We start from the raw sequence: 22,583 nt of genomic DNA, 5'->3' as shown, positions 1-22,583 counted from the left end.
AATGTTGCTGCCAGTACACTTGCTCGACACGGGGTTGCCACAAAACTCCAAATTGAAAGAAACACTCTATGTGCCAAGTTCAGTAAAAGGAGGAATGCCTGTCACGTTAGTTGTAGTTGTGTTGGTTATATTTGTTGCTTTGTTACAAACTTCCCTAAAACTCTGAGACTTAGATCCACTCTGATTCTTTTACTGTAGTTCATGCAGCCATGGGTCGGCGGGGGGGTCGCTGATCCAGCCGGCCTGGGCTGAGCCCGTACGTCTGCATTTCAGCTGTCTCACGGGTGTGTCTGAGGCCGGTGGGGGTGGTGCTCCTGTCTGGGCCTGACTGGGGCACCTCATAGTGAGAACAGCTCTCCTCTGTGGGTCGCTCATCTTTTTCTGGGAAGCAGTGGGCTAGCCTGGGTTACCCTTCTCATGGTGACGGTGGAAGTGCAGGAGAGCAGTCTCATGTTTCATTTAATGTTTCATTTAATATGATACTCACAGTGTAGTAACCCGTTCCCAACTTTTTGACCATTTTAGGCCATTTTAAATGTTTTTTCCATCCTTGATTTGTTGAATGCTTCCTTACTTCTTAAAGCACTTTACATGTATTATCTTATTTCATCCTTACAACAACTTATGAAATAGATACTCTTACTGCTCCCACTTTACAGATGAGGAAGCTGAGGTACAGAGAGGCTAAGTACCTTGCCTAGTGTCATCCGCTTTATAAGTGGCAGAGACAGGATATGGAGTTGGGCAGTCTGCCAATACCCATTCTTGGGTACACAAATGAAAGTATAAAGGATTGTGTCCACATCTCTGACTATTGGAGTGTTGGGTCATAGGATAGTTGTCTCACTTACAGGAGTATGATTTTTGTTTTGCTGCCAATTGACTGGGCATCTCAAAGTTCCTGCTGGGCTAGTTTGTCCCTCCCACTCCAAGACAGCGAAATGCCAGGCAAGCTGGTGAGCTGCTGGAAGGCAGGCACCAGTCGGTGAGCTTTGATAAGTACAGACCCAGAATTGGTGTGGTGTCAGCTGTGCAGGCCAAGAAACAGCCAGGGCTGGGGATGGGTGTGGCTGAGAGCAGTCCAGTCTGCTGGGCCCGTGTGAGCCCAGGCTCCCGGCCAGCTCCAGGTCTGGCTGGTACCACAGACAGCATGGGCGTGTTCTACAAAGGACAACACTTCCTGGGCCAGAGGACAGCTGTGTGTGTGTGTGTGTGTGTGTGTGTGTGTGTGTGTGTGTGTGTGTGAGAGAGAGAGAGAGAGAGAGAGAGAGAGAGAGAGAGAGAGAGAGAGAGAGAGAGAGAGAGAGAGAGAGAGAGACCCTCCAGCCCATAGCACATTCAGCCCCCGGGCCCCCCACACACTTTGAATGACTAGGCACAGGAGGAAGGGAGTGATTTCTGGGGACTGGCAAGAAGTGCAGACAGCTGAATGGAGGGTGATCATCTGAGCATTAGGTTTTGTTTTTGTTTTTTTTGTGGTACACGGGCCTCTCACTGTTGCGGCCTCTCCCGTTGCGGAGCACAGGCTCCGGACGCCCAGGCTCAGCGGCCATGGCTCACGGGCCCAGCCGCTCCGTGGCACGTGGGATCCTCCCGGACCAGGGCACAAACCCGTGTCCCCTGCATCGGCAGGCGGACTCTCAACCACTGCGCCACCAGGGAAGCCCTGAGCAGTAGGCTTTTTAAGGCTCTTGTCCTTTTTCCATTTCCATTGTTATCATTCTGCCAGGCTGAGCTATATGGATACCTGTGTGATATTTCCTGCTTTGAAACAGTGGGGGCAATGAATGGACAGGAAGAGAAATCTGGTTGAGTTTTAATTATGAAAAGCCTGAATCAAAGCTGGACACAGATGAGGTTAAATGGAGGATTTAGGATTTTCTCTTGTTCTGGATTGTTTTCAAGGTAACTGGTAGCTAGAGAGTATACAAAGCCATACCTGACTGACTGCAGTTACGGTTTTTGGTTACCTGTAGGTGTTCAAAGTTTTATCTACTTGTCTATTATGTATTTTGTGCCTAATGCTTTTTTTCTTTTTTTGCTCCAGGTTAGTAGCAAAGATGAAGATTTTCTTGACCTTTCTGTTGATGTGGAGCAGAATACATCTATTACCCACTGTCTAAGGTAACCTCATGAATTCTGACAGTGGTCTGAGCTTTTGATCAGGCTAGTGAGTACATGGGGGGAAAAATCTTGTGTTTCTTCAGGACATAATCTTCCTTTCTGTTAAACGAATATAATCCTATTATTTTCTATTTCTTCTTTCCTAAGAGAGATTTAAAAATAAGTGTATGTGGTCTGGAGAAGAGTCCTGCTGAGGAGAGAGAGGATCAAGTGGAAGTCATTAGTCATTACGTTTAAAAATAAGGTTTTGATCTTTAATACAGATGTGTGCTTTGGGCTGTCATCGGCCTCTCTCCCTCTCACACACAGAGACGCACACAATCACAGAGTCACACAATTAAGTTAAAAAGTGCTACAGATGCCTACCATTACTTTCTTTTCCTAAGCTCATCTATTCTGTTATTTAAAACATTGTGGGAATTCCCTGGCGGTCCAGTGGTTAGGATTTGGAGCTTTCACTGCTGCGGCCGGGGTTCAATGCCTCGTCGGGGAACTAAGAATCCCGCAAGCTGTGCAGCACGGCCAAAAAAAAAATTATGCACTTTTGAGCTGAGAACCAATGAGAGCATTACCTTTTCCTCCATCTTTCAGCATTGTATGGAGCTCACTTATGGAAAAAAACTTCCTCTTAATTAGGGTTGAGGAAAGGCAAGGAGCCCAGAGTATAAGAGCAACACATTAGTGTAGCTATTGTGCATTGACTCATGTGTTGAAAATGTGCTCAAAGTTGATGTAGAGGCACAATTCCCTTCTCCTGTCCTCACTGTCTTCTCCTCCTTTCGACAAGTGGTCATGAGCGCTTATAATTAGCCCAGCTCTGTTCTGGACACTGGAGGTCAAGGGTGAGCAGCAGGTATGCATCTCATGGTGCTTACAGTCTAGTGGGAATCCATGGACAGGGATCAGTGCTTTGAAGGACATTAAACACGTCTAGAGAGTGCCTGGTATTGGGGGTACCAGTGTAGACCAGGTGGTCGGGTGGGCCTTCCCATTGCTTATGATACCTCAGCTCAGAGATGTTTTATTGTGTCACTACAAGGCACTATTGATTTTTATTTTTTTGTTTATTTTTTAAAATTTATTCAAGTATAGTTGATTTACAATGTTGTGTTAATTTCCGCTGTACAGCAAGGTGATTCAGTTATACATATATATATATATATATATATATATATATATACATTCTTTTCCATTATGGTTTATCACAGGATATTGAATATAGTTCCCTGTGCTATACAGTAAGACCTGTTGTTTATCCAGTCTCTCTATAATAGTTTGCATCTGCTAATCCCAAACCCGCAGTCCATCCCTCCCCCCCTCCCCTCCCTCTTGGCAACCACAAGTCTGTTCTCTATGTCTGTGAGTCTGTTTCCTAGATCAGTTCATTTGTGTCACATTTTAGATTCCACATATAAGTGATACCACATGGTATTTGTCTTTCTCTTTCAAGCCACTGTTGATCTTTATCAGTGGGAATTGTGTAACAGAATTGTTCTATCAGGAGTTCAGGTTACTTAGAACTCTTTAGACTAGATTAAAGAGACTTGCTGTGGCCATTTGGCTGTTAGAAAGTCATTTTTCAGGGCAAAGGCACCAACTCCAACCTGGAAGAGCGTCCTGGTCCATCTGAGGGTCATGTATCGTGTGAGCTGGGGGCTGATTACTCTCCAGTTCCCAGGATTCTGAGCCTACCCTCACCCCTTAGAGTTACTGCAGCACCTCCTGTTGGTCTGACGTTTCATCCCTTGTCTCCAGATGCCTTGGGTCCAGGTGTCTAGGGTATGTTTGTTACCTCTTTGTTTGCAAAGCGTTTTGTGGGCCTGGATGGCCTTTCTTTCTTCTGAATGGTTAAGGTTATGGCACGGGCTCCTAATATTCCTGTGAAAAGCAGCCGGTTTTGATTTCCTCCGGGTTTTGTGTTCACAGGGAGTCGAAAAAGGTAAGGTTGTGCCAGCGCCGGTCGTAGGTGAGGGGGAGGGAGAAAAGGTATTACTTGCCCATTTGTGCTTCTTTGAGAAGGGGAGTTAGTTTGGGAGGCTGACTGTTCCCCTCCCCTCTAAGAAATTCTGGGCTGTTCAGAAGGGCAGATGGCAGTGACTATAGCTTTGAGACCAACCAGGTAAAGGGCTAACTCTAGTTAGTTATAATTCCAAACTTTGGGGAACCTTGTTATAAACAAACGTAACCCAGAATTATGTTTCCCCCCGCCCTTTTCTTTTCCTTGGAGAAGTGTATATATTGGCGATGCATACCTGATGAAGGCAGGCTAGAGGCATGTGGAGGCGTTAAAGCAGGATGGGTGGGTACGGAATAGCCTCAGAGTACCTTCTAAACAACATCAGATTCTCATCAGACTGTCCAGGCTGATATTCCTGAAGGGCCTGCCCCACCCCATCTTACCTCATCCTTAAAATAGACCTTGACTGACTTACCTAGACCTGCCCTCATATATGCCTAAGGTCTCACCTCCCCAACATAAAGAGAGGCCCTGCCAGGTGTCGCCATTCACCGCTGAGAGTTCTGTGATGGGGGTGGCAGCTTTCCAGCCTTTCCCAAAAGAACCAAGTGCAGGAGAAAGTTCCAGGGAATAAATGATGCCAGCTGATGCATTAGCCTTTTCTGTTTGAGACAACAGAGGAGGAATGATCGTGATCTTTTTTGGCCCCTCTCATGGTTTAATTTGCTTTGCATTCTTTAGGGTTTCTTTCTCAAACTAGAATTAGGAGTTTTCTTCTTTAACATCATGCCTGCCTATCTCTTCTGATGTGATACTTTATCATTTGTTTTGATTTTGAGAAAAGTTAAAAATCAAGCTAACATTGTAGGATTTAAATGTAAGATCTCTGCCACCTCCTTCCTGAAGGGCTTTAGATGATCAATTACAGTGTGTTTTCAGTGAACTTTTGTCCCAGAGAAATGATGATATAAATGGTGGTTAATTCAGGATACAGGTCTAGAGGAAGCACTAAAGCCATATTGTAGCTGAGCTATGATTCTAATATTTCACATCTCAGCACCGTGTCTTAGGCAGAGCGAGCCATCTGTATCATAGGAGGATACTGAGAAAGTTTTTTTTTTCCTTTTAAAAAGTTCAGGGATGGCCTCAGGCAAAAACTTAAAATACGTGAATTTTATCTTAATTATCCCCCCCATGTCCTTTTTGGTATTTTTTGTCTTTTGCTTCAGGGACTTAGTCCCTCCCTGTGGTTCCTGCACAGAAACGTACCGTTCTCCTCAAAGGGCTCCATGTTCTGAAACCACTTTGCTCTTCCTGTCATGAAAAATTCCCATTCCCCCAGGGCCAGGGAGGTCAGCCTTTTAGTTCTCCCAAAGCTCTATTTTTTAAATTACTCTATTTTTAAAGAAATGTCTTTTCTGTTCATTTTGGAAACTTCCTCTGTGTGCTAAGTTTACACGCATCCCCATCACACATCCATTGCCATATGCTCATCTATTAGTTTCTCTGTTTCCCTCACTTATGTCTTGGTTTTGGTTGTTATTTATATATGGTGCTTGCTAATATCTGACATGTCTTTCTTTTGGATTTCTTTTTTTGACCTTCTTTAATACTCTAGTCAGTAGTTCTCAAACTTTGGTGCATATCAGAATCACCTGGGGAAGTTGGTAAAAATTGAGGCCCAGGCCATATTCGACTTTTGTGAGCCTGGGCATCTATTTTTAATTAATTTTTGTGGGTGGTTTTGATACCACCAGAGTTTGAGAACCCCCGCTCTAGATCTGTGCTACTCAAACAGGGGTCTGTGGACTAGTGCCGTTGACATCACCTGGGATCTCATTAGTACGGCAGCATCTCAGGTCTCCTCCAAGAATGAGTGCGTGACTCAGAGCCTGCGTCTTGACAAGATTTCCCGGTGCATGAGTGCATGTTAGTATTTGCAAAGCACTGGGGACGGTGGCTCTCAGCCCACGCAGCATACTGGAACCACCTAGGGAGCTTTAAGAACAATAGTGCCTGGTTCTACCTGTAGAGATTCTGTTGTAATTAGGCTTGGGGGAGGGTGAGGGGCGATTGAGATTGTTTTTAAAGCTCCCCAGGTGATTCTGATGAGCAGCTGGGTGAACCACTGCTGCAGATTCTAGAACAAAGCTTCCCAGCTGGTGCGCCCCAGAACATGGGTTACAGGTGCGTGTAGATCCCCTCAGCTTCTGGGAGGCTGGGAAGAGCCTGGAGCTGCCAGAGGAGCAGCCGCATCGGGTACCCCAGCTCATTTCTACGTAGCACCATTATTTTATGTGGGTCATGACATGAAGATTATTGGGAAGCCTAGCTTGAGAATTCTTTTAAATTCAATTTTTTAGCTATTGTGTGGAGTGAAAAGTTAAGATTTTAATTAAAAATGTATCAAACATAGACATTAAACATGGACATGGTAGCTATCTTTACAACCTAGAGCCATCTTACCCAGGAACATAGTTTTTCTCCATTTTTTTCAAGTTTTCTTGTATACATTTCCATTAGGTTTCATAGTTTCCATTTAAAGGTATGTGTTTCATATTAGATTTGTTCCCAAAGTGTATTTTTAAAAAGTGTTTCATTTCCACTTTGATTCTTTCTAAAGAACTACAAAGGGTTTTGTGCTTTCCCAGTAACCTCTCCTCTGTGCTTTGTTGTAATTTATCCCGTGTCAAAAAGACCTCTCTACTCTCTCCTCTTCTCTTTGATTTTCTCATTGAAAAGTTTCCTCAACCTTTGTTGCCTGCTTTTGTTCCCACAACTGTATAGCATCACCTGACAGATCTGCTCTGCCTCAGTTTCTTGCCAGGGCCACTCTGTTTTCCTAACTTAGCCGCATTTTCCAATTCTCAACTCACAGATGCTCCAGAAGCATCACCCTGTCTCTCCTGTGTCATTGAGCTTCCAGCCAGCTAGGGCTGGGCAGGATGGTGGTTATCTGTGAATCAGGTCTTCACATTAGGTACCAACTTCTGCTATATTTCTACGTAGTGGGTCTACAAAAACTGCTGTTTTTTTTGGCAGGGGGCGGGGAATAAGAGAGAGTCGAAAGTGTTTAATTCCTTATTTGTTGTTGTGCTTGCCTTAGTTATTCTGATTCTTTAGTTGGATAAAGAGATTTGTCTGTGGTAGACTTTCCAAAAATGTGAATCTCCACCGTCACCCGGGCTCATCCCCCCCTTCTCCTTGGTTGTTCCGTTCCGCCCCAATAAACCGTGTGTGGGCCAAGAAGAGATTTCACATCAGTTACTCCGTGAAGAGCTGGCTAGTGTGCATTCAGCTAAGTTTGAGTCTGTATTAGGCATCAAGCGCTTGAAATCTGGGGGTTGAGTGTAATTGCCTTCTAAATTGTTTCCTTGCTTTTCGACCCCCTCCAGTCCTTCCCCCAGAGCGCTGCCAGAAGTGATCCAAAAAGCACTGTCTGATGCTGTCGCCCCTGCAGAGACCAGTTAGAGAGCCACAGGGTCCACACAGCTTCTAAGAAGCGTGCTCTGTACCTTGCATTCATGCCTTTGGGCCTCAGCCTTCACTCTGTCTGGGACCCTGGACTCTTATTCCCCTGGCTCACTTTCCCTTTTTGCGAACCTGACTCAGATATCACCCCTCGGGGAAACGTCCTGAATAATCCCAGTTCATTTCTCTGTCCTCTGTGCTTTCCCCTGGACTTTATACACACGATTCTCTCTTTGTTCCTTTGTTCAGCCAACACACATTATTGAGGGCCGTTGTGGGTTGGGCCTGTTCTCAGTGCTGAGGTTCTAGCAGTGAGTGAGACAGACAGGGTCACTGCTCACACAGAGGGGAGGCGGCTGATCCAACAAACAGGAGGATGCTTCAGATAGTGATAAGTGCTCAGAAGAAAACAAGACAGCAGTAGAGTAGGGGCTGGACGGGTTTGGAGAGAGTGGCTGGGGAAGTCCGCTCCAAAGAGGTGACATTTAAGCTGAGCTCTGAGCAGTGAGCAGGGCCAGCCATGGAAGCATCTGGAAAGAAGCTGTCAGTGCAGGGGAAATTGCAGCAGCAAATGCCCCGAGGCAGGGAGAGCGTGGCACTCAGGAGCTACACAGAAGGCCAGCCGGCGGGGCTGGAGCAGAGTGAAGGAGATGGGATGGGGCGGGAGGTGGGTCAGAAGAGCAATCAGGACTCTGAGGACAGGCGGTCTGTTGGCCATAGTGAGAAATTTGGATTTTATTCCTGATTGCACCGAGAAACTATTGGAGGATTTTAGGCAGGGGAGTCAATCGTGTGAAATGATTTATGTTTAGCCTGCAGTGAACACTAAGTGTTGCAAGTGGCTTCTTGCACGTGTCTCTGGTAGACGGTGAGCTGTGTGAGGGCAGGCATTCTCTGCGGATCCCCAGCCCCTAGCCCAGGGTACTGTCACTAGCCACTGGGGAATTTAATGAATGAACAACCTATGTGTTCTCTTGATAAGCTCTGTTTAAGTGGTTGAGTCATTGACACCATGTAAATACCATTTTCTATTTAATAAATCTGATTATTCTGGCGCTAGGACACTCCCTATGAATAAGGAAATGTCATAGACTTTTTCAAGACTCTGGGGTATTATGATATTCTCAATGTTACTCAGCCTTTGAAGCAGTACCACAGGAATGTTAAGTAGGATCTCAGTGACCAGAGAAGAATGAAAAGCCATGACATTTAAAAAATGAAAACCATAGGTAGTACAGTAAAACCTCATGATAAGGTGAATACAGATATAACATCCCAGTGGCATTTGTTCTCAGGAGGCAGGCTGACATTATCTTCCGGCGTGTGGGGAGGTGGGGAGTAAGGGCTTGGTAGACATCTCCTGATCATCTGGGACTTTCTTAGTTCAATACAAGGGCCACTGAACATGCTTTAAATTTTATTATCTTTACTTTTGTGCTCTTTGAAAATACAGACCACCTGAGACAGACCATTTTCATTAACCACGTAATAAGGACACCTTGCATTTTGTATGACTGACATTTTTGGACTCGACTTTCACTGAAATGGTTGGCTTTTACTAGAGTTAGTATTTTTCCATTGTAATTTTTAAAATTTTATTTTGTATGTATTATTTTTTTTTGCAGTACGCAGGCCTCTGTTGTGGCCTCTCCCGTTGCGGAGCACAGGCTCCGGACGCACAGGCCCAGCGGCCATGGCTCACGGGCCCAGCCGCTCCACGGCATGTGGGATCCTCCTGGACCGGGGCCCGAACCCGTGTCCCCTGCATCAGCAGGCAGACTCCCAACCACTGTGCCACCAGGGAAGCCCTCCATTGTAATTTTATTTCCAATTTACAGGTACTCTCTGTTAAACCCTGAGTTTTTTTCCAATCAGTTGGAAATCCTAATTTAGATCTATCTATGTCCCATTAAATAAAGCTATACTTGAAAATCTCTCGTGGTGAAATCATAACCCAGCCCAGTGGACATGCTCTAATGCATCATAGCACCTGCTTCTAAGAAGGATCTTTTCTCATTACTTCTTTCCCCACATTCACTTAAAAATTACCCTACAGGTAATAGGGGGTTTAAAACATGGTAAACTGAGTGCATTTTGGACTTCTTTTAAGTTGAAAATATTTTTCTCTGCAGAGACTTCAGCAACACAGAAACACTGTGTAGTGAACAGAAGTATTATTGTGAAACGTGTTGTAGCAAACAGGAAGCCCAGAAAAGGTACGTAAAGGGTTTAGCTCAGGGGGTGGCTTTGTGTCGTCAGAAGGAACCAGACAATGGAGCCCGACAGATCTGATTTTTGAATCCCAGTTCCATGGGCTTGTAGCCAAGTAGCTTTGGAGAAGTCAGTTACCTTCCTCACTGGTAAAATAGGATAAGAATGCCTACCTGGGGAAGTTGCCCTTTCGTCTGATCGTTTGTTCATCTGTTTGTTCATTCATTCATTCAACGTGCCAGATACTTGTGCTGGGGAAACAAGTGGTGAGCAAGTATAAGCACTCTCCTCTTGGGGTTAAAGACAAATTATAAAACGGATTTGGCATAGTACATAACACATAGTGGTCACCCGATAATATTGTTAGTGTTGCCTAAATATTGGAACTCCTTATTTAGAAGACAGGCAAAAAAAAAAGAAAGAAAAAAGAAAAAAATCATTTAATAAGGACTCATGAGGAAATCAATATCATCAGTTTGTGGATAGGTGATAAGAAAGTTATCATATTCTGAGTTGATACAGGACCCAGAGTTGCCCATCTTTTTACCAGCACCAGCCAGTTCCAGCTCTTGGACAGTGTGAAATAGCCAGTCCTTCCCTGTATTCTGTCACCCAGAAGCCAAGAAACTTGACATTTTAATTATCCTGTGAAGCCTTACTGTGAGTTAAGTTTACCCTGCCCATGGTTGTGGTATATTCGGGGTAACTCACAGACACCCATTCCTGCCGCCTAAAACCCTCAGGGGTCTAGAGCTGAGGTCGAAATAGTTTCTCTGCCCAGTCTCCCAGCCCTCCATCCTCAGACATGCACATCTTTTCCTGGTGCATCAAAACTTAAGACAGGTTAGTCACTGGGGTGGCAGGCAGGAGTTAGCACTTGCTAGTGGTCGAGGAACTCACCTCTGCTCCCACCCACGTAATCTAGGTCTTCCTATGGGGCATGAAGGTGTTTTCTGTTTAGCCCTGGAGGTTTATACATTAAAATGTCATGTTCCTGAATAATACAGGGTTCACTATAAATCTTATGTTTCTGCTGATGTTGGTATTTTGCTTATTTTTATGAACAGGGTTTTTACTCCATAGATTTCTGAGTGATATTCTCTTAAAATTTGTCCTTTACAAATAATATGCATTGAAAATGTGCACAAGTTGAACAGCATTTACACTGATTCAGGACCTTCATAGAGGGGGTCCTGGAAGGCAACCAGAAAATCCTCTATTCTAGCAGAGTTATCCACGTAAAACTGTGGTCTTTGTGACTTCCTACCAAGGAATATTAATGGTCATCTAGTGAAAAAAGCTTTCCATGTTTATGTAAGTTGGCGAAATGCTGCATCAAACACAAAAGAAAATCCTTTTCTGCAGCATTTCTCAAATCCCTCAGTATGCCAATGTGTGAGGAGGAACTTCAGAATAGAAGGGAGCATTGTGCAGACTTGGCCCCAGAAACCCCACATCCGTTAACATCTCCGGGGCTCTCATGAGCCTGTTTGGGTAAACGTAGCCCTAAGCCAACCCTTGCGTTCACAAGCGAAGAACCTGAGAGCCAGAGAAGGGAAGTCGCTGGCCCAGAAGCACAGGGGTAGGGAGGGAGAGTGGGCGCAGCATGCCTGGTCGCCTGATGGCCCGCAGTGGGCAGCATCTGAGGCGTCCCTGCTGGTCGGTCCTCAGAACCTGTGCGTCCAGACTGCACCCTTCCGCTTGTCCTCGCCGCAACCTCCTTCTCTCAGAAACTCTCCCCCCTCGTCTCCATTATCTCAGGGTGAGGGGGTTTGTCCAAATACTGTTCTCCCTGGGAGGCAGAGGGCAGTGACGCAGAGCAATTGCACATATTTTCATTGGTACGAAAGTTCTGGGATGTCTCCTTTGACCACACAGAGACACCTCCCCCGCCCCCGTTGTGCTTTTCTCTGCTGGCTAGGCTCCAGCTAGCCGAGCCTGTAGAAGTCAGCTCCACGTAAGCGAGCATCCTTTCATTCTTGCGAGTGGTTTGGCCATTTGCTGGTTTGAATTTTGTTGGACCCCTCCTGCTCTCCATTTGTGCAGGTGGCGTTGTATTCTCTTCCTCTCATGGGGGTTGGCTGCCACTGATTTTCTACGTCATGGTTTCTTAGGATGAGAGTCAAAAAGCTGCCCATGATTTTGGCCCTGCACCTCAAGCGATTCAAGTACATGGAGCAGCTCCACAGGTACACCAAGCTGTCTTACCGGGTGGTCTTCCCCCTGGAACTGCGGCTCTTCAACACCTCCAGCGACGCAGTGAACCTGGACCGCATGTACGACCTGGTCGCGGTGGTGGTCCACTGCGGCAGGTGAGGGCAGGTGGGGAGCGCGGCGTGGGAGAAGCGGGAGGGCTGTCCCCGGGCCAGGTGGACCCCGCCGCACCCTTCCCGGCTGGTGAGACTCAGCGGTAATGGTGCTTTGGGGAGTCTCCTCCAAGCTCTGGTTTATCTATCACCTCAAAATGAATCTAAACGTACATACATAAAATAAGTTAATAAAAAATAAATTAAAAAAGTAAAAAATAAAACAGTTGCGTTATAATAAAAATAATCTAAACGTTCTCTCATAAGGGAAATACTAAGTCTCCATTGGATATAAATGATGCTTATGGAGTTTGAAATCACATGGAGAAAGAAATGTTTATGCTATGATTTTAATTAAGAAACCAGGTTACACGTATAGTATGATCTCAGAAGTGGTTTAAGATGTGTGAATAAAGACTGGAAGCAGAAGATGGAATTTAAAAATTTTTTGGCATTTTGAATGATTGAAATGTACTCTTAACAAATATTCTTTATTCAGTTTTTAGTCTTTCCCCAATATTCTATAGTAACTGTATAATCAGAAAAAAAGGGAGTAAGAGAGAGGGCCCCTAGATGTAGAGAAGCAAAGTGTCTTTGCTGGAAGTCTTTTGAGGAAGTATTTTGTATTCCGTAATTTGGTGTAAAGCCTGGAAAAGTCTGCCGGAAATTCACCTCTTTGCTATCCTTTGCTCGCTGGGACGGGTTTGTGTCCCCTCCCTGGGATCGGCACGCCGTCACCCTTATAGGTTTCAGATTAGGGCCTGTCACAGAGCAGGTGTCTTCTCCTCTCCATTCTCCTGGATTGGGTTGTGGTGAACAGACCATTACCAAGAGGATGCGTGGTTCCCTGTGGAGGGATGGATGGATTGATTTCTTGCCTTGTACTGAGTGGATGGTATCAGAAACTGTGGCTTCACATCTGAAGCACCTCATGTTTTGTCCCATGCGGAGTAACTTTAAGTCACCGGTTATTGCCTTACGTTCTCAGAAAGTTGTATTTGTCGGTCAGTTGTAAGCCATCTTTCTGTTTCCCCTGAAGAATACTTCTAGCGGTTCATTCTTTTAAAGAACAGAGGGATTCAGCGATCTGGAAACTAGCCATGAACACTGGGTCGGGAGGAGGTCTTGGGGGCAGGCAGAGCCTGGTACCTGGAGGGTCTCTGGTGGCCGAGGTGGGCAGTGTGGACAGGAGGTGGAGAAGCAAAAGCAGTCAGGTGTGTGGGGTACGCAGGGGTTTTCAGTATGTATCTCTGTGGGTGCTGACTCTGGTCCCTGGGAACGCTGGTGAGGGCAAGGCAGAGACCCACTTATGAGAACTGGGGGACAAGTAGGAGGCTGGGTTCTAGAATAGTCAGTGTCTGTAACTGGGGCACAAGGTCAGAGCAGCCCTGGCAGCAAGGCTGAGCTGGTGCCGAGTCACGCATGCTACTAATGAGGATTCTTTAAATTCCTCCCCGTTAGAGGTGAATTGTTCCCATACACGAAGCAGGTGGCTTCTGGCCGTGGGCTCTGGAAAGCTCTGAGGTTAGGGAGCTCAGCCCTTCCTTCTTGTGCCAGGACCCCCGGCCCACAGTTGCCCCAGGTGCACAGCCTCCTTCATTGATTTCTCCTGCAAGCATTTTTAAACCCTTGTTTCCTGGGTTCCGTAGCAAGATCTGAAGTTACAGCAGTGAACGGGACACACAGGGGCCCTACCCTCACGAAGCTGGGCATCTAGTGGGAAAGACAGATAGTTAATAAGTAAACGCACCAGGCTGCTACCACCAAAACCAAACCGCTGCAAAATCACTTTATGATTTTGCTTAGTGCTATGAGGAACGATCGGGGCCATGACAGAGAGCAACGGAGACACCTCTTTAGGGAAGGTGGTCGGCAAAGATTCATCTACCGAGATGGCATTTGAGCTGAGGCCTAAGGAATAAAAAGAGCAGAGAAGGCAAACATGGGTGAAGGCAGTTTCAGGCAATTTCCAGCGGGCACAGCACCGAGATGGGAACGGTGATGTGTATGAAACAGAGGAGGCCTGTGGGCTGGAGCTCGGGGGGAGGGGAGAGAGTGGCCTGACAAAGGTGCGAACAGACCCTTTGGGGCATGCTGTATTTAAAGAAAGCAAGCTAAGGCAAATTCAGCTTTCCAATTTTGATGGTGCGTCGAAAAAACAAAACAAAACTCTAGATTTAGAGTTAAAAATTCCCTCAGTTGTGCAGACCCAACTACATAGTAGCTGCTGTCTGGTGGTTCTTTCTGCTTTGTGTAATGTATCTTTTTGTTTTCGTGCTGGTTATTATACATTTTAGTGTCACATCTTTCTAAAACTTGAACCAGATCACGTCATTCCTTAAAATTCCCCAGTGTCTTCCTGGCTCTCTCACAGCAGAGTCCAGAATCTTCGCCGCGATATCCCATTCCCGTCCCTCCTTCACCCCGGGCTCACTGGACTCTGGCTGCCTTGCTGTTGGGGGAACACGCCAAGAACTATTCCCACCCCTACGCCTCCCCCAGACCTTTGCACTTGCTCTTTCCCATTCCCGACACTTCCATCACGTGGTCACGTGGCTTCTCCCTCCCTCTCTCACACACACACACACACACACACACACACACACACACACACACACACACACACACACACACACACACACACACACACACACACACACACACACACACACACACTCTTCCCCTTCCGTCAGGGAAATTCCTTCTGTTCAACTGTCCTGTCATCAGAGAGGCCTTCTTTCACCACGTTGTATCAAATACCGCCTTCCCTCTATCGCTCACCAGCCCATTGCTCTGCTGTATTCTTCACGGCACTTGCCACCAATTGAAATATATTTGTATTTTAGTTTGTTTATTACCTCTCCAACCCTCATCTCAAGCGAGTGGGGGCTTTGTTTCGTTTTCTGCTTTTTAGCCCGAAAGCCAGGATGGGTCTGGCACATAGTGGGTGTACCAAAATTATGTGTTAATATTCGTTGAATTTGAATGTCTGTTTCCCCCAGCAGATTGCGAGTCCTTAGAAGACTAAGATGAGGTTTTTCTCATCTTTCTCTTATGCCCAGCACAGCTCCGGCCCCTGGGTGTCCCTCCGTGAGTTATGGCCAAAGGAATGTGGAAATAGACATATATACCAAGTTCTCTGTCCTGAAGATAGAGGGTTTTTTCCCCTAGTAAATCACTGCATGTAGAGAGCTACATAGAGTTTTATGGAGAAATAAATGTTAACTTGGTGACTTTCTTTGTTCTTTTCCAGTGGTCCTAATCGTGGGCATTATATTACTATTGTGAAAAGTCATGGCTTCTGGCTTCTGTTTGATGATGACATTGTAGAGGTTGGTATGCAGATGATTGTATCAGAGAGAAGTGGGGCAGAGACGGTGTTTGGGGATGTGTGTGTGTGGACATTTTCTAAAGTAGGCCTGTTTTCCCATAATCTGACTTGAAAACAACTTACATTTCTCTCAAAACTAAATTCTGCTGCTCCCCATTTTCTCTGGAAGGGGAGAAGGGGTGTGATCGTGGACTCATCAATACTGCGTTCTTGTTAACTGATTAGCCGTAGACATGGGATCTCTTTGCCGCCCATGTGTAAGTCCTGTTTCCTACAGTGACTAAAGCCCTCTCTGGGACCAGATAATAAACTTCAAAGTTCTATTAAAATTCTTTTATTATACCAAATTTTTCTTGTATTGATTATTATTTTAAAATAAATATTTTTTCAATCTGTTAAACCTGGAAATCTTTATATGATACCAAAGTATTCCACATATTCATTTTGTTTTAAAGGAATACTAGCTGGAGAGAATTCCACACTCAAAGACGTGGTCTCTTTTAGCCCACTTAAGGTAGCACTAAAGGGAAGAAACTCTGATGGCCTGAAAGAATTAAGGTTATTCCCAAGAGCTCCCCCAGTTTACCATTTGAAAGATGCAAGTCCTGGCTTCTTCCAAGAGCGCCCACCTATGGTTGCTGATAGATTAAAGGGTGGCTTTCTTCCCCAACGATATGCAATGTATGTAATCATGTCCCTCTGTCAGGTCTGTGGAGCTATCCATTTGCTATTGAAAGTTCCCAATTTTATGATAGTGTTTCTTACATTTTCTTGTGCATTCCATTAGTGTTTCTTTCCTTCTCCCAGGAATCATGTTAAACCGTTGTATTGTTTTCTCTTTTGCTTGCAGAAAATAGATGCCCAAGCTATTGAAGAATTCTATGGCCTGACATCAGATATATCAAAAAATTCAGAATCTGGATATATTTTATTCTATCAGTCAAGAGAATAACTTAAAGGACTGTGGGACTAATTCGAGTGGGGAAATGTTCAAAGCACTCTTACCTGGTTTCCCTGCAGACGTCCCTCTTCCCCAGCGGCCCACCAGCGGCGTGGCTCCGAGTTCAGGGGTCTGGCTGTGTGACTCTCCCCCTTCGTTTTTCTACATGCAGCACTACTCGTGGTTTTATGTTAGTCTGAGGTAGAGTTAACTGCAATCAGATTGTAGTAAGTTTTAGATGAATAACATTTGCTAATTTTAGGATCAGGTACATGCCATGCCACTGGCTGTGTCTGGCTGAATTAGAATGACATTTCCTATGAACGTCGACAGTCTTTTTGGGGTCTTTGCTCATCTTCCTAAATGGCTTCCGGGGTCTCCTTTCAATGCATTCCTTTAACTTGTCCCTGGAAACACCGCTTCCCGTTTTTAGCTTCTCTGCCTCTTTTCTGACAGAAGGACAGAAGAATGGGGTAAATACTCACCTTTTAGAGCTGCAACTATAGCTTTAAGTTTTGCCAGTGAAAATGTTTAAAAGTGAGTAACCTCGAAACTGAATTCATCCTCCGGGTGGAACAGGGTGAACAGAAGCCGTTCGCGGTTGCTAGCGGCTGCCCGGGGCTGAGCTCACCCAGCCATGAGAATTCCAGAGGCTGAGGAGGTGTGGGGCTCAGGGCAGGCAAAGCCAAGAGGAGGTAGCTTTTGTGCACAGTGGAAAGTTGCTTTTCTTATCTTTCTACCAAAACCAAGTTTCAGGAAAATAGCTCTATGCTCTTTGTTTTTAGTGATGCTTTTCTTCTGTCCTGTGAGTTGTATCTCCTTTATCCGGCGCTGCTAAGCTTCCCAAGGTATCTTTCCGATCCTACTGGTGTTTCGCAGTCAGTGGTGGCAGAGCTGAGACACCACAGGGACTGCCTTGCGCCCAGCTCTCCTTAGCTAGGCAGCACCAACACCGTCCTTTCCCAGGAAGAACGAAGGCTCTGCACCTTTCCTCCCATCAGCCACATTGTACAGCTGTTCACGTTTTAGCATTTCAGTCTGTGTACTGAGGCCCTGGCAAGTTCCAGGGCTAACATGGAACCTTCCCTACAGGAGATACTGGAGTTAGCTGGGGATGCAAGTGGGTCAAAGGAAGTGTCAGTGGGCGGGTGGAGGGATGAACAAAATGGTGGCGTTTCTTTGGCTCAGACTCCCAGGATGCTTGACAAACGGAGTTTTTTGGAAGAACCTCATCTCACCGTAGTTACTTTTTGTTACATATGTATTTATTAAATCTTTTGAGTATTGGCACCTTTTATTAAAAGGGTCGATACAGTGTTTTGCTGTTGAGCTGGTTTTTGGTTTCCTACAAATGTTATGAGTTGTAGATCTTGGCTTCCTTTGGGAAGACAGTTGACTTCCATGCGCTATAATATACTGTGAACCTGTTATTTTGTTACCTAATAAATCAGCGAAGGAACATGCAAACTTGTGGCATAATGTGAACTAAAATTGAAATTGAAAATGTTACTGGCCATTTTGCGACAATTAAGAGCATAGCACTTTATCTAGATGAAAACTGGATTTCTTATCTTTGAAGTATCTTGAACTGTTTGTCGCTCACAACTTACATAAGCATGCCAACACTTCATCTGTTCATGCTTGAAGTGAAATGTTTTACTTTTCACTGGAGAAGACAAAAGCAGGGTGATCTTCATGTTATTGTTTTATAAAAGTGATGAAAATATACCTTGCCTTGTTTAGAGGTGAATTCATATTTATAAATAGTTTGTCTTTTTTTCCTCCACAAAACTTATGCAGTAATGGCGTACCTGGAAGGTGTGTTTTTATTCTCTTTTAAGGAGAGACACTTTCCAGTTGAGGGTGACTGTTAGAGGGAACTGTTTGTACTATACATAAACCATATATTTGACTGCAGGTTGCAAAGTTTAAAAAAACCCTGATTGATCCCTAATATATTTGGAACTGATACATGAGAAAAACTATGAAAATTATCTTTGAAATGACTCTTGAAGCTAATTTATTAGAAAAAAAATTTTCAGTTGGAAGTCTAAGGAAATAATATCTGAATGCTAAGTCATAGATTCATTTTTTTTTTTTGATGTGTAAAAAGTTTTTCCCAGTGACTTAACTGAAATAATGCCTTTTAGTAGAAAAGGTCAGTTAAAATTCAATATTCACGGATAAATTCTTGGACTAAAAAAATAAGTATCGAAGCTAACACAGAGACACTAAAATGGTTGTGTGTTGCAGGAAAAGAAGATTGAAAAAAAGACCAAAACACACTTATCCGCCAACACTCCATCAGTTTTTTAAACTTTAGAGCTATCTGGGAACTTCTTCCCCCTTCCTCTTTACTAAACGAAAGAAACACGAGGCAGCTACATTTCCCCCTCAGTCATTTCACTTTATGTGAAGACTAGAGCACATAAACACTTCTTTATTTTTCATCCCTCATTCATTGTGTGAAGCAGAGATGGTGTGGGATGTGTGAGACCATTCTGAGGTCAACAATAGCACAAAGGCTCAGCAATATTCCCTCAAGTGGCCAGGGTTTTTGTGTGTCGTTTTCTGGCAGGAATGAGCAGGCCTGCTGTATTCCTTTTAACTGCTGGGTGTTTTAAAGTAAGTTGCAGTGTTTTCCACCTTAAAAAGAGAAGGAATATTTGCTTTATTGGTTACTTCTTGTTTAACATCTAGATTATGCTACAGTGTGATAAAACCTTCATTTGTTTGAAAGTCCATGTTGGTAGAATGCTGACGCCCAGTCCTGTTATTCTGATGCGTTTTCCATTCCGAGGCAACACGAAGTGGGCTGGTTTGAAGAGAGCCAAGGAGCAGCCCAAGAGGGTGGTGCTTTGACTAGGAAACCAGTCATATTGGTTTTATAGCCTGGTATATTTTGGATTTCAGATGAAATGGGGAAAAAAATGACGGAAATGGTCCCTGTGCATTTATTTTCATGGATACCCTTAATTTTCATGGGCATGCCTAACAATGAAACTATGTTCTAACTGGGGCTTAGGGCTTATTTTAGATATTGGAGTGTAGCTTTATTACAGATGGATTTTATCTTTAAACATTGCATTTTGATCAACTTTGTATATTCATGTGTATTAAAATATTGTGCACTAAATGTTTTGCCCTCGTTTGCTATTATATGGTCAAGGCATTTATCAGCACTAGTGTGATTAACTCATGTAAGTGGCATGGGTCAGGGAAAATGATTTCCTATGTTTCTGCCTAATTAAATTTGTTTTTCGGTATTGCATTAATTTATTTTGGCTTCCATTTCTGTATAACCAAAAGAGTTACTGTATTTGTGTGGCATTCATTTATTTGACTTTGTTGCTAAAAATTTTTTTTTTAGTTTTTATTTAAAATAATCTGTACCTTTTTTTTTTTAATGTAACCAATTCAAGCACTTTAAGCAATAATGTCAATCTTGTGAAACTTCAATCAGTTTAACACCCTGCCTCTAAAATTGTTGGCAAAAAATAAATAAATAAAGAGGAATTCTCTTCCTAGAGAATTCTATCTCGGTAGCATTATACACATGGACTTAAAATCCTTTTCATAAAATGTGAGTCATTGGTAAGCCTCCTGTCCAGGTAATCATTTCAAACCCAATTTTGAAGCATTGTAGAGAATATTCTGGTCATTGTAATAATGGACGTGTAATAATAACGTACTGTCCACGTTCATAAAGTTAGTGTTCTGGAGATATCTCACCTCTTTTTTGATTGAGAAAGATCAGCACAATTAATCCAGAAACCTTTGTCTGGGGAAGAGCAAACTGAGACTATCAGTGAAAAAAAGTATTAGGGTAGGTATATTAGGCATCACAGTGAATTGCTTAGCAGCGATTTTGCATAGAAAATACCCTTTACCAGTTACGAAATAAAAGATCCATTCCCAAAATAAGAAAGTGGCTTCCAGCTCTTTGATCCCATCAGCATTTGGTTTCTAGGAAAGGGTAGGAGTGCGGTCCGGGCCCTGGTGTACTGCCAGCAGCCCCAGGCTTCTGGGCGGGGTCTGAGCTGCAGTGACCCCAGCGGGGTGCGCACCGCTCCCTCCATTGGCCTGCCAGAAGCGGGCCAGTGCAGGCCCATGTTCTAAGGTCTCAGAGCGTGGCCCTCCCAGGGCTGAGACTCAAGCTTGCTGTTAAAATGTGTAAGGCTCTTCTTCCCCCCTAACCAGTCACTTCAAGGGGTCCGTGTGTGGATAGGAGATTGTCATTTGAATGCATTTTCCTGGGCCCAGTGATGGGAATAAAACCCCACAGACCAAGAGCGAGGCAATGTGCCTTGAAGTCTCCCGGTTTCCATCCATCTTCTCCCAGGGCAGCTCAGTTGAACCTGGCTGAGCTGGGACAGGCTTGCTGGGGAAGAGCCTGCATCCACCATGACGGCCATGGGAATGGAAGACGTCGGGAAAAAGGGGTTTTCTTTTCTCGGCCTCCTGTTGTCCATCTGTCCTATAGGGCTTATAGGATAGGCCCGTCACCGCCAGCATGACACAGTTTCCGGGGAGTGAGAAGAGTTGCCCATTTCTCCAAATTTCCCTCCCTCTGTTCATTGGGACTTAAAACCCCTTGAACAGAGAACGAAGCCTTCCATTTCCATGCCTTGTATCCCCACGAAGATAAAAAAAAGCTTGCTAAGTCATTCCCCACCCCCCATCCCCGAGGGAAGACTTTGACCGTGGAGATGGTACTCAGACCTCTTAGACTTGTCCTAGAGATGCCCCAGGTGGAGAGATTTTTAATTAAGCCATTATTTAGCACCTGTTATATGCTAGGCAAGGGGACAGGAGTTGGGGGATAAAAAGGTGAAGCAGATAGGATCCCTCTTCTAGTTTCCTCCCTCAGAGAAAAAAGGTTTGCGGGGAAGAAATTTAAATTGTGGAGATAACGTGGGCAGTGAAATTCATCACAATCTGGCTCATTTTGGTATTCAGCCTGGGTCTTCCTGAACAGATGGACACTGCTCCAGCTGGTGCTGTGGGTAAAGCAGCCCGGTTCCTTCTTGACCTTGGGTCCCCTTCTTGTGTCCCACTTTCCTCCTTGCCTGCTCTCCATGTTGCCTTAGCCTGCCTTTTAGCTTCTTCTACTAGGGACGACACAATTTTTTAAAACAATGCTTAAATCCATTAGGGTACAGTGATGGACTTGAGCATTTTGCCTCTTAATTCTCATGTTAAAAGAGCCAGAATATTGAAAGTCTTAACAGAGGATTTTATGAATACATTATCTAAACGATCTCTTTCCATGATTACCAAATAATTAGAGCCTCTCCGAACTTAACCAAAATCAATCCAGCATGAGTTTTTAAGCTATGTGACTAATGATTTTATTGGCTTATCAACCTATGTTCCCTTTTTGGGTTCCCTTATGTTTTAATAGTGTGTTGAATAAAACACATTAGGAGCTTACAAATGAATGAAAAATAGCTTCATTTTGGTTCTAAGACACCAGAGTCAGAAACATTAGATTTTGTAAAAAGGATTCCTAATTTTCTACTCATTTCCCGCGTGATGATTCATAATAAAGTATTTATTAACAACCTTGGGGGTATCATACTCATGTTGTAAGTTACATGGATGTGTCTTTCACTTTTTTCTCCCTCGAGTGAGCATACAGGTTGTATCAAGGTGGTGTGGAATTCCACAGAAACTCTGCACAGGAAGGTTGGGCATTTGTGTTGTTGGTGGAAATCCTATTTTGTTCTTACCTCGTCCTGGTAGTTAGGGATCTTGGAGAAGAAAACTGAGATGCAGATTTGACTTGACAGGAAGCAAAATAATTTAATAGTTGAAACCACTATTTCTATATATTTAACCAAGTCCTCTTTCTATGATCCAACTCAACTGTATTTGTATTTCAGAGAGTGTCTCTTAATTGACCTTGCCTGAGAGAACATCCTGTGCTGAGATAACTGAAAATAAACACAAGGAAAATTGGAGAGTGAGTCTTCTGCAGAAAGCTAGGTCTCTTCACTGTAGAGCCCGTCTTGGGTTGAGAATTGCCTGTTTCCCAAGCTGAGGGGTAGAAAAATATTTTTCAGTGGGTTATAAAACCTGTGTAAAGGAGAAACTCATTCTCTTGCCACCCCCCAACCCCATAGAATAGTTTGAAAACCCTGAAAAGAAGTTGTTTCTGCATATTTTTCCATCTTTGTTACCCCAAAGCCCAGAGAACCAGAAATAAGTATAAATTAGCCTAAATATGTTGTCTTTTCCAAC

General features: G+C 44.2%; 1 protein-coding gene across 2 annotated transcripts in view; it reads left to right on the top strand.

Moving 5' to 3' along the window:
• USP46 (ubiquitin specific peptidase 46) overlaps nt 1-20,062 on the top strand; it is a 62,854-nt gene extending 42,792 nt beyond the window's left edge. For both annotated transcript variants that reach the window (XM_067735950.1, XM_067735951.1), the window contains exons 5-9: nt 2,048-2,124; nt 9,685-9,768; nt 11,878-12,075; nt 15,323-15,401; nt 16,251-20,062. In XM_067735950.1, the coding sequence (XP_067592051.1) occupies nt 2,048-2,124; nt 9,685-9,768; nt 11,878-12,075; nt 15,323-15,401; nt 16,251-16,352 (540 nt within the window). In that variant the 3' untranslated portion in view covers nt 16,353-20,062. The remainder of the gene's footprint in view (nt 1-2,047; nt 2,125-9,684; nt 9,769-11,877; nt 12,076-15,322; nt 15,402-16,250) is intronic.
• The last annotated feature ends 2,521 nt before the right edge of the window (nt 20,063-22,583 follow it).

Source organism: Pseudorca crassidens, chromosome 4 (genome assembly GCF_039906515.1).
Source record: "Pseudorca crassidens isolate mPseCra1 chromosome 4, mPseCra1.hap1, whole genome shotgun sequence".
Taxonomy (NCBI): domain Eukaryota; kingdom Metazoa; phylum Chordata; class Mammalia; order Artiodactyla; family Delphinidae; genus Pseudorca; species Pseudorca crassidens.
Note: the sequence above shows the minus strand (reverse complement) of the source record. Positions and strands in the feature narration are given on the sequence as shown.